The sequence below is a fragment of the Zosterops lateralis genome (assembly GCF_965231275.1).
Source record: "Zosterops lateralis genome assembly, chromosome: 19".
Classification (NCBI taxonomy): Eukaryota; Metazoa; Chordata; class Aves; order Passeriformes; family Zosteropidae; genus Zosterops; species Zosterops lateralis.
This window is the reverse complement of record NC_139779.1, coordinates 4,519,311-4,533,563: the sequence shown is the minus strand read 5'-3', so window position 1 is coordinate 4,533,563 and position 14,253 is coordinate 4,519,311. Positions and strand designations below refer to the sequence as shown.

Below are 14,253 nucleotides of genomic sequence, written 5' to 3'. Positions count from 1 at the left end.
AATAAATTATATTCTCCAAAAGCTTTGCAAATTCCTTTCTCCTGGCTGGATACATTCTCCAACCAGCAGCCAAAGCTAAAGGTTTATACAGGATCACTGAAAGCACCAAACCTGTTTTATTTTCTTATACAGAGCAATTTCTAACATCTGCAGTCACTGCTGTGAGATTGCAAAGGATTTTATTTGCCAAGTCAAGCTGTCGAAAGGACAGATTATAAAAAATAAACACTAACCATTTTTAGATCTAACTTTCCCCCACAGACTGCGTTTTATGCCCTTTCACTGGAAATGTTACATCAGAATAAAATCAGATTTAATTGGCTCTTAAATAACTGAACAGCCACTTTAATTTTATTTCAACAGCAATAATTCATAAATCAAGCAGCTGAAATCCTAGCACAGAGTGACAAGTAAATAAAGCAGAGCACAGTGAAGGAGAGCACAAACACCACATGGTGAAAGGTGATTTTTCCCAAACTTCACACATCACCATTTTATGGACATCACAAAGGTACCACTACATAAATACTTGGATCTCAAAGCTGTCAGTTCATCAGCAGTAACTGCTTAACAAAGACCAGTGGATGATGATCCTTGCCCAACTGGAACTGCTAGGAGAATGACTGGGATTTTAGCCATGGATGCAATTTCCCTCATGCACACTAGATGGAAGTATGGAAAAACCTTAATTCTTTCCTGTCTCAACTTAAATTCAAGTGGTTGAGATGTTATGTTGGACTGCCACATTCTGAGAAGAATTTTTTCTTGGTTCTTCATCAGCAACTTCACTCATTGATAAGCTCTAAGTAAAAAGATGCCCTGAAATATTAAACTAAGCAGTGCTGGAAATGAATAGTAAATATAAGAGAATATACAGCAGAAATACTAAATATATTATTCAGGCTAATTTCTAAATTCTAAATTCAATTTCTAGAGCATTTGTATAATAATCACTAATGAGATCCTTCAGAGACACTGCAGTTACATTTTTTAAAACCTCTAATTTATTGTAAGAAGCACCACCTTGTCAATAAACAGAAACAGGGAATAGCAAAGGTATAAAAAGATTAATAAATGCTGCTGCAGTTTTGATTGGAAAAAAAACCCGAACAGATTTGTAGAATACAGTGGGAGAGGTACAGGGAAACAGAGAACCTGAAGTCTTGCAGAACAAGCAGATCAGAGAGCAGCAAACCTGAATGAGATTAAATTACACACAAATCTCCTGGAAACGATCTTAAAAGTGACTGGTTCCAAAACAATCCATTTCTAAATTTAAACACTAAAGCGTTCACAGACACAAAAACTAAATCAGGCAACGGTGTGACCAGGAAAAGGTGCTGGAAAAGCTGTTTTTCCTCCCCTACTCTGGCTTTTTCATATATTGATTTTCCTCCACGCTCATTCACAAATGCTCAGCAGAGCTGTGAACAATTTAGAGTCAAGGGATGCACGAATTACCAGCTCCAGGAACACACCACCCATTTGAGGCAAAAGCTGAGGGCTTTGCTGTAGCTGAAGAAAATAAAAACCAACCCAGAATCAGAACACACTGATGAGCTGGAAGAGAAGGGCGAGCAAATCCCTAATTTTCCCTGTCCACAACAAAACCAAAGCACATGACATTCCTTCAGCTTAGAAGACAACAAATTAAGAAAACCAGTGCCAAAACAGAAGGATGAACAAAGAACAATGCTGGATAAAAGAATATAAAGTAGGCATGAAGGGCTCCCCTTTCCAGATGTTAAGAAGACATGCTGTTTTTCATTCCAGGTTTAAAAAAAGATAAGCAGAGGAGGAAGTTTACTTTGGAGAGTGGGAGCATCTGCATAATTTTTTGAAAAAGATTCATACAAAGATTTCCTTCCAACAGAATTTAAACTATATCTATACATAGATATATGTGGTATTGGCTCAAGACAGTCACCTTAACATGTTTTTCAAAGTGTTTTCCATGCAGCAACTGCCTGGGGAGAGGAACAAAATGAGTGGCAAGGGACAGCCACAGGAAAGGGCAGGACTGTGAGACACATATCCTCCAACAGGCACACTCCAAGTTTAACAACATGAAGGCAAGGACAGGGACAGCAGGATACAGCAAAGGATATGCTGGGGCCAGGAAATGAGAAAAGAATCCACAGAGCTCAACACTGACTTATGGGATATTTTACCAATAAAAACACACAGGAGAATTTTATTTTTTTTTCGCATGTGTGGCTCCCACCTTAGCCAGGCCAGGGAGATTGTCCCAGGCCTGAGGAGGGAAATTACAGAGAACAACTGGATGCTAGATCCACTCTGCAGAGCAGAGCACGGCGTTTCACCTATTTCCACTTGCTCTCGCGTGGTTCCCAAATTAGAAACAATCAGAATCCTGCTGGAAACAATATACAGCACCTTAATTGGGTTGGCTGCACCACAGACGTCAGCAATGTATCACTTAGTAGATCATTTTCTGGCTGCTTTTTTCTCCCTTTAACACTAAAAATAGCTGCACTTCCACGGTTCACCTTTTCTACATCACCTTTACTACACACATCATAAAAAATTAAATGTTAGCACTCGTTGCCCACTGAAGATCCTACAGGACCCACACCTGCTGCAGGCAGGATCTGTCACCTAATTCAGCAGAATTGTACTTAAAGGTCTGTCTCAGAACCGTTGCATCTATAGAGAACCTGTTTCCTAAAACATTTCCCCCTGGTACACCCATCAATGCATCTATTTAAAAGCCTGGAACAGCTCAGTTATCTCAAAATACATCAACAACTCGGTGCTCCACGCATTCCAAGCACTCCAGAATCCCTGAATGGGACTTGGGAATCCACATGAAAAAAATCTTTCCCAGTTTTCATCCCCAAGTGCAACACCCCCACTATTCCCTACCAAATCCACACTGCAGCCAAACTACATTCCTGAGAAATTATTCCAAGAATGAAATATCACCATTTTCCTCATAAACCCTGGAAACTTGGACTAATCTTCACACACAGAATAAACAAGTTAAGCAATGGGAATACATAAACCAGGCATAATTCTTAAGCACAATGGGGGAATAATTACAGCAACAACAGAACAAACACAAAATGAGTGGGGAGACATGGAGAGACACCCAGACAGAATGTGCTGAAATAAGGAAAAGGGACCTATAGGATCTATGAGGTTGGAACAGTCATAAACTACAGCTGATGGTTTTTTAAGTGCTCATTTAAATCAGATTTACTAAAAACATAGAAATCAGCAGCAGATGAACACTGTCAGCTCCAGGTGCAGGCCAAGCTATGCCCTGCTTGGACAGTAAAATCAGCTTTTGAAAGATTATAACCCCTTGGAAAAATATCTTTGGGTAAAGTTCAGAACAACTTTTCTGGATGTCAGCCAGCAGAATGCCTGTTCAGAAGTTCTGTTCCTCAATCAGTATTTGGAAAGCTTTTTTTTTTTTTTTTTTTTTTTTTTTTTTTTTTTTTTTTTTTTTTTTTTTAAAGAAGGAAGATGAATAATGTGACAAACTCATTTTAGCATTCGCAGTCAAAGTAACGATCTGCAATTAAAAGAAAAAAATTGCTCCAAGATCTGTGTGGTGAAGATTTTAACACGAGTCACAAAATACAATGGGAAAATGGGAATGTGGCATACCACACAAGGAATAAAAAATTCAATTACTCACTTCACTTCCTAGTTTGAGAACGTTTAAAATTGTTTAAACATTTCAAATGCTGACAATTGGAAAGGGTGGGGTGACAGATGACAGGTGCAGAAAATTGTGAAACCTTTAGTCATCCTCAGGGGCATCTTACCCCAAAAAACAGCCTCTGAAGAGTCAGCAGACCCTGGATACAGTGCGCTACTACACAACAGAGTGACCTGTTACTCACCTGCTGGGTGTAGCATTTCAGTGAACTACATGTTCTTAAAGCAATTATTTAAAAGTGCTGATCATCTGTTAAACGACTCAAACAAATCAGGCTGTGGCTACATTCTTGGTGGTGTATTTAGCAACTCCATAAATCCCAGAATCCTGCAAGTTACTTTACCCCTCACTTCATAAATTTGTGACTCTCCTCACTGTTACCTCACTGAAGATGAGTGAGACAGGAATATACAGGATATAAAATGTTTTGGTGATGGAGGTTTTTGGGGTGAGGACAGCCAGGGCAAAATTTTCTGTTTCCTCATCTCCCATCTCCATCTGTTGGCCAGTAACAAGTCATGGTCAAAAGTGAAGAAGAGTAAAAATGAATGGACAAACCAATGTGAAAAAGTGAAACATTGAACTGGAAACACTGATAAAAGTTTCTATCCCACATCCAGGCATTTCTGCAAGTGCAGCAGAGGACACAAGCTGAGGCTCCTGCACATTGTCTGAGCTTCTGGGAAATAGAGATATTTCAGTCCTTGACAAAAATCCTTACTTCTCCTCTTGATCTGGTAACTGTTCCCAGAAGGAAGCATAGATATAAAAGCTTATCTATCAGAGGACAACTTGAAACAAATACAAATAAGGCTTAAATGAAGGCAAATATCCAAGCTGCAGAGAACACAACGGTTCCTTAATTTCACATTTGGAGAAAAGACAATACTACGTGGACATTCTCCAACATATTTTTAATGTTATTAACAGAAATAGCACCCCAGGCTGTGCTCAAGCTGAAAAAGTGTGAAACTGTTTGCAATGTGAAGTGAAAGGGGGATCAAAAATACCACCTTATTAAATGGCATTTATTTGGTGCTAAGTGAATTATTTATTCTATTGAGAAGTTCACAAAATGACAGGGGGGTAAATGCAAGCGAGGTCACTACTTCATGTCAGTATCAAAGCTGATCCTTAACAGAATTTAAGCACCTGCCTTTTCTTTTATCTCAGCACAAAATGAGATTTCTTTCTCTTTTTTTTTACACTTCAAAAGCCATGTAACACAACAGAATATATGCCAAGCATGCAAAAACAGAGCATGCCAGCATCTTTCAGCAATCAGCTTTCCCTTGTCATCCATTATGTCAGATTTATCTATTTTTGCTTAATTCTTGCTCCAGCAATACACATCCTTCCTCTCTCCAGACTATCAGGCTGGTTGGGCTGGAATTCAATACAGCTTCTTAAAATAGTTGAGAAATAATGAAAATATTTGAAGCAATGCCTGTGAATTGCAGCCAATTCATCAACTCCTCTTCCAGCCCCTGCTCGACCTGTGCTCCCCCAGACAAGGGGCAATTCTTATTTCTTCACCTCAGAAATTCTACCTGGTGTAAATATCATTTAGAAAATAAACAGCCTTTCTTTTATGGAAGCATTTCTTCATGAAAGCTTAGATTGTGTGTTAATTGCAAACCTTACCCTCTGACTCTCACTCGCTTTTGATCCAAACCTTCCTCTGCTGAAAATTAATCGTGAGCACATTTGCTTTTAAGTTTGCTTTCTGTTATCACTGCTTTTCCTCTCCAAGCTTCCAGACCCTCTGGACTGGCTTCACAGGACACCAGACCCACCTGAAAGCTCTCCCTGAATCCTTCACTGCTGCTGGTTGCAAAACTCTGCTCTCTCCACCTCTAACACCTGTAAGACCCCTGAACATCATCTTCCCCCACTGCTTTATGCCCCCATTTAAATGAACAGACTCTTAACAAGTTCAAATTCTTAAAAACCTTCAATCAGAAATAAACAGGCTGAAAGGAAAACGCTACTCTCATCACCCTCTTCCCTCACTGCCTATGGAGCACAGGATTTTCTCAGCTGGCTGCTGAATCAGACAAAGTTTCCACAGTGCACACACACACACAATATCACAAAGCCCCAACATGTCCAGGAGGATTTATTCCATCACAAAGTCACCACCGTTGCTCCAGCACAAATGACATCACTTAGGAACCCAACCTCATCTCCTGAGAGCTCCCAGCTCCCTCCTCTCCCGCAGCGACCGGAGGAGCAACAAAGAACCGGGCTTGTGCAATAAAGAGGAGAAAAAAAAAAAAGTATTGCTGCAAAAAGTTTTCCAGAAAAACTTATATTTTGTTGAGAACGCAACTACGGAAAAATTAAGGACCGTAGTAAGAAGTGAGGAGAACAAATTCTGGTTGAACTAATCAAGCTGCATCTGTGATTTACCCTAAACTTGTACCTAGTGCTACCAAGGGAGGGTGAGAGTCGCAGGTGAGCCCTCGCAGGTGTTGGTCGGGGAGGTTCACACGCTGCAGAACCGAAACCATCTCAGCACTTTGCTGCTGCACGAGTGGACTGAGAACTGGAGTCCAGCTCTGCAGTTTTCTTCTTCTTCTTCTTCTTCTTCCTCTTCAGACACTTGGAAATTGGTCGGTAGGGAATAAAAACGACGGATAATTTACTGCCGATACCTGTTCCCTGCCCGTGGGAAAGACGGGCTTTGAGGTCCCTTCCAGCCCAAGCCAGCCTCTTGCGAGTCTCTTGCAAAAAAGACACTTTTCTCGGGAAAAGAATCACACAAAGGATGTGCTCGCACTGCGACCGCAATCCCCCCTTCCCGCTGACGGCACTTGTGTCGCGATGGCCGAGGCGCTATCGCGACCCGGGGACAGGGAACGGGGGCACCGGGGGCTCCGCCGAGAGCCCGGCGAGGCGGGGGGGAGCCATTGTCGCGACAGGCGGCGGGTGTCGCGACAGGGGGCGGGTCGCCACACCGGTGATGCCTCAGCGGGCGGAGGGGAGGGGACACCCGGGAAGGACAATGGTGTGTGTGGGGTGGGGGGGGGGTATGAACGGCGGCGGTCCCGCCGCGCTGCCAGGGGGAGTAGGGGGATGAGGATGATGATGAGGAGGAAGAGGGGGAGGAGGTGACGGTGGGGCCGCGCCCTCGCCCCCGCCGCGTGCCGCACTTACTCTCGGTGCCCCTGCCCGGGCCTCATGGCGCCGCCGCCGCTGTGCCCGCCCGGCCCCGCCGCCGCCGCCGCCGCCCGCCCCGGCCGTGCTGGCTGCGCAGCCGCCCCCGCGCACGCGCGGCCCGCGCGCCGCCCGCCCCGCCCCGCGCACGCGCGGCCCCGCGGCCACGGGAGCGAGAGAGGGGGGGGAATGAGGGGGGGCAGCGGAGCGCCGCCCCCTGCCGGTAACCGCGGGTAGTGCAGAGAACGGCGGGGATCGGGGACACGGCGGGGACAGCGCGGGGCGTGAGGGAGGGACACGGCGGGGACACACTGGGGGACATTGGGGGGACATCGGGCGGCATTTGCGGGGGTATGAGGGAGGAACACGGCGGGGACATACTGGGGGACATTGGGGGGCATTTGGGGGACATTTGGGGGGTATGAAGGAGGGACACGGCGAGGATATTGGGGGGCATGAGGGAGTGACACTGGGCACACACTGAGGGACATGGGGAGGACATTGGGGAACATTGGGGGACATGAGGGAGGGACACGGCGGGTACACACTGGGGGACACGGGGAGGACATTGGGGGGCATTTGGGGGGGTATGAGGGAGGGGCACGGCAGGTACAGACTGTGGGACACAGGAGACATGAAGGGACGGCATGGGGAGCATAGGGAGGACGTGATAGGGACATCCAGGGAACAGGGAGGGACACGGCAGGGACATACAGAGGACATTGAGTCATGGCAGAGGCACAGGGAGGACATGAAGGAACACGGGGGTGGACAGGGGGATGCAGGCAGGCCAGGAAGGGGACACAGAGGGGGCTGTGCCACAGCTCCAGTGCTGCCCACACTGAGGTCTCGACAGACACCCTCCACACTCCTTAGTGAAGTTTTTTCCCACAGGGAAGTGATGATTCGCACCCCTGCGATGGGCTTGCAATGGGCTCATTAACCTAATTCTCAAAGCTCGTTAAGGAGCTGCAGATCAGGAAGGTGAGAGACTTCACCCCTTCCCATGCCACGAGCATTTCCACTGCCCCAGAAATGGCTGTTGCTCTGGGAATTCTGCTCCATCCCTGGAAGCAGCCTGGGATGAAGCTCTGGGGCAGCACAGGGTGACATGGCCACACAGAGGGGACAGCTTCCCCTTGTACCCCATCCCACGAAACCCCTCCAACCCTGCTCACCCAGCTTTTCCCCCCACAAGGTGCAACCTTCAGGAGTCACAGCTCAGGAAAGGGGATCTAAGCTCAGCTGGGAAAGAGGAATGACATGAAAGTGCCCTGGTTTGAGCTGGAATAAAACAGAGGGAAGGTGGTGGCTGTGAGGTCAGGCTGCCAGGGAAGAATAAAGGAGAGAACAATCACTTGTGCTGGGACCTCATTTTATTGCAAGGGCAATACAAAAGTTGGACAGCAGCATTCAAGGGACCACAGCACCCCCTGCTCCTGGGAAACAAGGAAAGACACTCCATGGAAGTTTCCCAACCCAGTTTTCACACTCCAGATAGAATTCTTCAGCAGAAGGGTAAAACATCTCTCTCACAGTGCACCAGAGGGGGACAAAGGGCTGAGCAAGTTTGGGTTCCAGAGCCTTCTCAATCTCTTCACCCCTGCTGGGGTTTTCTTCCTTCAGAGATGTTAATTTAGAACTGCCCATGGAGATTTACCTGGATTTCCGGCAGGAAGTGCTCCAAATGCCTGACAAAAGAGACCCAACAAGCCCCAAACACCAGGTCCAGGCACACACATGTGGTGCCAGGCTCCACCATGCCAAGGGTTCTGCAGAGCCAGCCCTGCTCCTCCAGCCTCACCTGTGCCAGGTGCTCTCTGTTACACCTGAGCTGCAGAACCTGCTGCTCTTCCCACTCAGGGGTTTTCTTTATCTGCAACAGCTTCTGTGTTTGTATCTGTGACCCTGGTGCAAAGAGTGAGGAGTTGGAAGTAACTGATGCAATAAACTACTCGAATTCCTAAAAAGTAGGTCCATGCTGGTTTCGTGTGACAGATGAGCCAGTCAGGCATTACAGATGTTCCAGCAAATCCCTAAAACTGACTCCCTACACCCACCAACTTCAACAGGGCAGGGAGAAATGTCAACATGAGAGCATCAGGTGGGCTGGGGTGACCTCATCCTCCTGTGTGACCATGATTCAGCCTTCAGAAGAGATTACAAGCCTGTGCTGACAATCCTTCACTGAGACCCTTTGTTTGCTACAAGGCAGGAGATGTTCCTGAACTCCCACGTACAAACACCTGAGAGCAAGGACATGAGACACAGCCCACAAGAAGTGGGTGGCAGCTCTGGAGATGCAGTACCAGAATCATGGGTGCAGCTGATTCTTCAGTGTCTGTCCCCAGTTCAGATGCCACAGAAGGTCTGAAGATTTTAATTAAGTTTAGGTGTTCCCCCAAAGAATAATATATTCCACTTCAGCCCACTGTAGTGATTCCATCATCCTCTATTCCTGGATTGAACAAAGGTGCCAAGATAACCCCAGGACTGGTTTCTCCACATGATCAGAGAGTTCAAGGGCTGTTAAAACACACAAAGAGTTCAACCCTTCACTTCCACCTTGAGTTTCAGGCGGACGTCACACAGGAAGGTGTTCATCAGGTCCTGGCCAGCCTCCTGAGCAATCCTGCTGATGACCTTTCCTCCTCTTCCAATCAACATCCTCTGTGTTAAAACCCAGAGAGAACATCATCAAACTCACCCTTACATTGCCCAGGAGGACAGTGCAGCCACAGAAGCAACGAGGGAAATTCCAACATTAAACCATGAGGCAACTTCAGGAATGTGTAAGTTGCTACTGAACAGTCAGAATTGGGTACGTGGCTCTTCCCAAAAGAGAGGGAGAGGGGATCACACCAAGGATGCACATATTGGACTTGGGCAACCTCCCTTCACCCTCCCCAGCATCCCATCTTTCTTCCCTCACTCACTTTATGAGACTCCCTTGGTACCAGGAGGCTCTGCATGATGAGGAGCTCCCCACATTCTCCTTCCTCCCATATCTCCGTCACCTGCAACAGCAAGGGAGCACTCAGCAACCCTGGAAAATCCTCAGGAATCCCCAACACCATTTCTCTGGAGACACCAGCACACAAGGGTTGCCCCTTCACACACAGAAGGGGCCTTAGAGCACACCTGAGGTGCAGGTACTGAGTCACCCCCCAGGGCCTGGCAGATCCCACAGATCCAAACAAAGGGATTCTCATCACACAGCCTGAAATTCCCAATAAGCAGCTTGTGGCCAAGTCTGCCTGTGCACAGTTCCCACCTGAGTCACTCCATAAGGCACTTCAAGGGGCAGGTACTCCAGGACCTTCTCCCTGATGATGTTATCACAGATCTCCTGAGGGGACTGGTTGGTCAGGACTTCACTGTGGAATTCCCAAGGGCCTGGCTTGGCTTGCATCAGGAGGTACTTCTGTGGGCACAACACCATCCCCATCAGCTGCCACGTGTCACCCACACAGTGCCAACACCCCTGTGCTCCCTCTGATGCTGCTGGCCTGGCACCAGGGCAGTGGTTTGGTATTTTGGGCAGGGAAAGGAGAAAGGGAAGCTCTGAAACCCCTCCCTAGGGCTGTGTGTATCAGTGACAAAAGCCCACAGAATCCCTGGAGCAGAGAGACAGCAGTGGGTGGGTTCATTGTTGTGAACAAGCTGCTGTTTGGAGAGCCTCAGGTAAGAGTTTTGTACAGAAAACTCTGGAGATGCAGCAGGGACACATCCCATGTTGACACGTGGCACTTTCCCCCCATCCTAGGCCAGGAGCAGAAGATGAGGCTCTATGAAGTGCTGGGATCCCACCCCAGTCTCCAGGTGTGACAGAATTCAGACGGAGTTACCTTGAGTGTATCCACCTCCTCCCCACGGAGAGCTGCCAGCATGAAGATCTCCCGGAAGTGTGGCCAGCCTTTTGCATCTCTGAGATCCTCAGGTTTGTGGTGCTTTGGTCCTTGGGCTTCCCCTGTGCCAGCACCCCCAACACCACAGCTCTTGTCCAAACCAGAGCCTTCCTGGGCCTGATTCTTCTCCTGCCCAAAGGGAGACTCTGGGACCTTGCTTTCAGATGGAGAAGCTCGAGTGATATGAAAGGGAGGCTTTGCTGAAGATCTGGAATCCTGTTTAAGTGTAGATTTTACTTCCAGTTTCTTTCCATTTACAATTCCTTCTGTCAGGTCAGTTGCTATTTCCAGCAAGAGAAACTTCTTCTTTAATATATCCACCTGAAGTCAGAGACAGAGAGAGAGAGGTATCAGGATTTATCCTAAATGAAATGGGCAGCTGGGCCCTGGATCTGAAGGAGCCAGAGGAAACCACCCAGGGAAGCAGCTGCTGCAGGACAGGAGAGTTTTGTGACCAGAGGCCAAAGCAGAATGTCTCAGCAGTACCAGCACAGTTTCACATACACTGAGAACCTGTCAGCTATGCTGAGATCCTCCCTGATCAACCTGGCTCCTCTTCCCAGATGGATTTAAATCCCAGACAGCAGCACAACTTCAGGAGTGCTTGGGTATGCAACAGGTACACGTGCATCCCTCAATATTCTGGACCAGAGGGAGAAACCTGTGTCCTTTAACATCCCATGGAGCCACAAACCCACCACTGCTGATGCCAGGTGGTGCCTGGAGAAGGCAGGAAGAACAAGCAGGACTTACCTTGTTCAGGACCAGGACACTGGGGATGTGGGGGAACTGAGACAGGCACTTGAGCACCTCCTTGCTCAGAGAGTTCCGTGTCCAGTGATCCGACACGTCCACCAGAACCAGGACTGCCAGGAAACAGGGAGGGAAACAGGGTGAATCTACATTTTCCATAATGTTCACCTGCAGCTTTGGAGTCTATGGTCACTCAGGAGTGACCACCACCCCCTCAGGAGAGGCACAAAAAGAAGAATTTTATTGACAAAACACTAAAATGCAGCTTCCCCATGTCACTCTAATGACATCACATGTGCTAAATCTGAACATCCAAACCTAATTATTAACCCAAAGTGCCTCCCCTTGGCACCAGGCAGTTCTTATTCCCTCCTCAACTCAATATTCCAGATCTTTTCTCTGCCCTTCCTTCCTTGTTCACACTCCCTGGGCTGCCTGTGCTGCCATAAAACACCCAGATACCACAGCTGGGATCTTGTGTGGTAGAAAAGGATCTGGTTTGATCCAAAAGGAGTTGAAAACCCACCTAAATCTGCATGTTTCATGCTATCCCACGGGTCTGTCAGCATGGCTTCTTCTAAATTATGCCTGAAAGACACATACAAATGAGTAAACCAGACACACTTCATTATAATTGTGTTCCTTTCCCTCAAAGTAGAGAGAAACCAGTGTTTTCCCTCACTCCTGCCTTAGGGGTTGTGACACCCCTTGTCATGTGCAGATACACAGAACCACACACAAAAAGGCTCAAGGGACATCACACCTCTGTGCGCTACTGAAATTGCAACAAAAAAAAAAAAATCTTGGAGACCAAAATAAGGCTAAAAATAGGCATTTGTCTCACTCCCATTTCACAGACTTTGCACAGTGAAAATCACATTCCTGTTTTATCAACTCTTGGCAGGCAGCACACACCCCCCTCCCCACACCAGTGGTTGGTACCTTTTGGCTTTTAAGGGATTAGTGAGGCCAGGTGTGTCCAGGATGATCTAAAAAAAAGGAAAAAAAAATAAATGTTTCAAGCTTGCCAGCAGTGAGAGGTCAGGGTAAAACCCTATCTTTGTGCAAGGAGAAGTGATCCCACGGGATACAGAGGAGCAAATCCCACCCTTTGTCCCCAGGACTTACCAGCTGTGTGTCCCCATGTGTGATGACACCCTGGGCCTTGCAGCGGGTGGTGTGGACCTTCTTGGAGACTGGAAAGACCTGCAGGAAATCAATTAACCCTGTTACACAGCCAGGACATGCCAAAAAATCCAAGGTAACAGCGTGAGCTCCACCCCAGCTTCACCTTCCTGCCCAGGAGCTGGTTGGAGAGTGTGGATTTCCCGGCGTTGGGAGCACCAATGATGGCGACCCTCAGCACCTTGGGGTTTTGCGGCTGGTCCGGCCGATTCTCCAGCAGGCGCTTCTGCTCCTCTGCCGGAGAAAGGAGGAGCTCGGATACCGCCAAACCCCTCCGCGGGCCGGGATCGCCCTGGTGCGGGGCGGGGCGGCACCGCTCACCTTTGTCGGTGGCCACGGGCGGCGGGTGCTGGCCCAGAGCGGCGGGCGGGGCCTCGGCGGGGATGCCCAGGAGGCTGCCCAGCGCCGAACTGCTCCCGCTCCCGCGGCTGGGAACGCTCGGGATCCCGCCCAGCGCCGAGCTGCTCCTGGGAACGCTCAGGATGCTCCTACTCAGCGCCAGGCTGCTTCTGCTGCAGCGGCTCCCCGGGAGGCGAGCTGGAAGAAAATACCGACTATACCAAGAACGTACCTAAACCACACCAAGATCGCGTTGGCCCCCACCTCCACACGCAGCGCCCGGGCAGCGCTCACCCCACCACAAGGCCTCTCGGCCGGTCCCGATCCGCCCCGGCGTCCCGTCGGTCACCTCCCAGATTCAGCCACCCCCAGAGTGCGCCCGCGGCCCCAGCGCACCTGCTCCCAGCCGGAGCGGCCCCGCCGCGGCGGCAGCGGCGGCCCAGAGCGCGGCCCGGGAGGCGGCCGCGGCCATGGGAGCCGCCATGTCGGGCCGCCGCGGGACACGCCGGGAAGGCGAGCGGTGCCCGCTCCCATTGGGCAACAGCGCGGGGACATAGAGAGCGCCAGGGAGGGGATAGAGCGCCGCCGTGCCGCGGGGAATTGTGGGATGGAAACGGCCGAGGAGCGGCTGGCGCGGGGACTCGGGAGCGCCTCCTGCCGGCGCCACCGCGTAGTGCAGGTGGCGGCACCGCGGCGTCTCCGGTGTCACCAGTGTCCTCCCAGTGCTCCCGGTGTCACCAGTGTCCCCCCAGTGCTCCCGGTGCCACCAGTGTCCGCCCAAGTGTCCCCCCAGTGCCCCCAGTGCTCCCGGTGTCACCAGCGTCCCCCCAGTGCCTTCAGTGCTCCCCGTGTCACCAGTGTCCCCCCAGTGCCTTCAGTGCTCCCCGTGTCACCAGCGTCCCCCCAGTGCCTTCAGTGCTCCCGGCGTCACCAGTGTCCCCCCAGTGCCCCCAGTGCTCCAGTGTCACCAGTGTCCCCCAGAGCCCTCAGTGCTGCCGGTGTCACCAGTATGACCAATACGCCCCCCCCCAGTGTCACCAGAGCTCCCGATGTCACCAGTGTCACCAGTGCCTCCCCACTGCCCCCAGTGCTCCCAGTGTCATAAGTGTCACAAGTGCCCCCCTGCTGCCACGAGCACTCCCAGTGTCACCAGTGCCTCCCCAGTGCCCCCAGTGGCCCCAGTGTCCGTGCCCCCGATGCCCGCAGTGCCTCCAGTGC

The 14,253-nt window shown here is 49.7% G+C and overlaps 2 protein-coding genes across 3 annotated transcripts in view; both read right to left on the bottom strand.

Moving 5' to 3' along the window:
• The window catches only part of FAM222B (family with sequence similarity 222 member B), a 36,452-nt gene extending 29,542 nt beyond the window's left edge, over positions 1-6,910 (bottom strand). For both annotated transcript variants that reach the window (XM_083875217.1, XM_083875218.1), the window contains exon 1: positions 6,851-6,910. The gene's annotated coding sequence lies outside the window, so the exon portion shown is untranslated. The remainder of the gene's footprint in view (positions 1-6,850) is intronic.
• Positions 6,911-8,217: 1,307 nt separating this feature from the next.
• ERAL1 (Era like 12S mitochondrial rRNA chaperone 1) lies at positions 8,218-13,544 on the bottom strand. The gene is made up of 11 exons (XM_083875139.1): positions 13,432-13,544; positions 13,018-13,233; positions 12,803-12,930; positions 12,640-12,717; positions 12,454-12,500; positions 12,038-12,099; positions 11,512-11,624; positions 10,699-11,079; positions 10,125-10,274; positions 9,787-9,867; positions 8,218-9,520 (listed from the first exon to the last, which is right to left on the bottom strand). The coding sequence occupies exons 1-11, from the start codon at positions 13,517-13,519 to the stop codon at positions 9,398-9,400; spliced, it is 1,467 nt and encodes a 488-aa protein (XP_083731265.1). The 5' UTR covers positions 13,520-13,544; the 3' UTR covers positions 8,218-9,397.
• Positions 13,545-14,253: the final 709 nt, after the last annotated feature.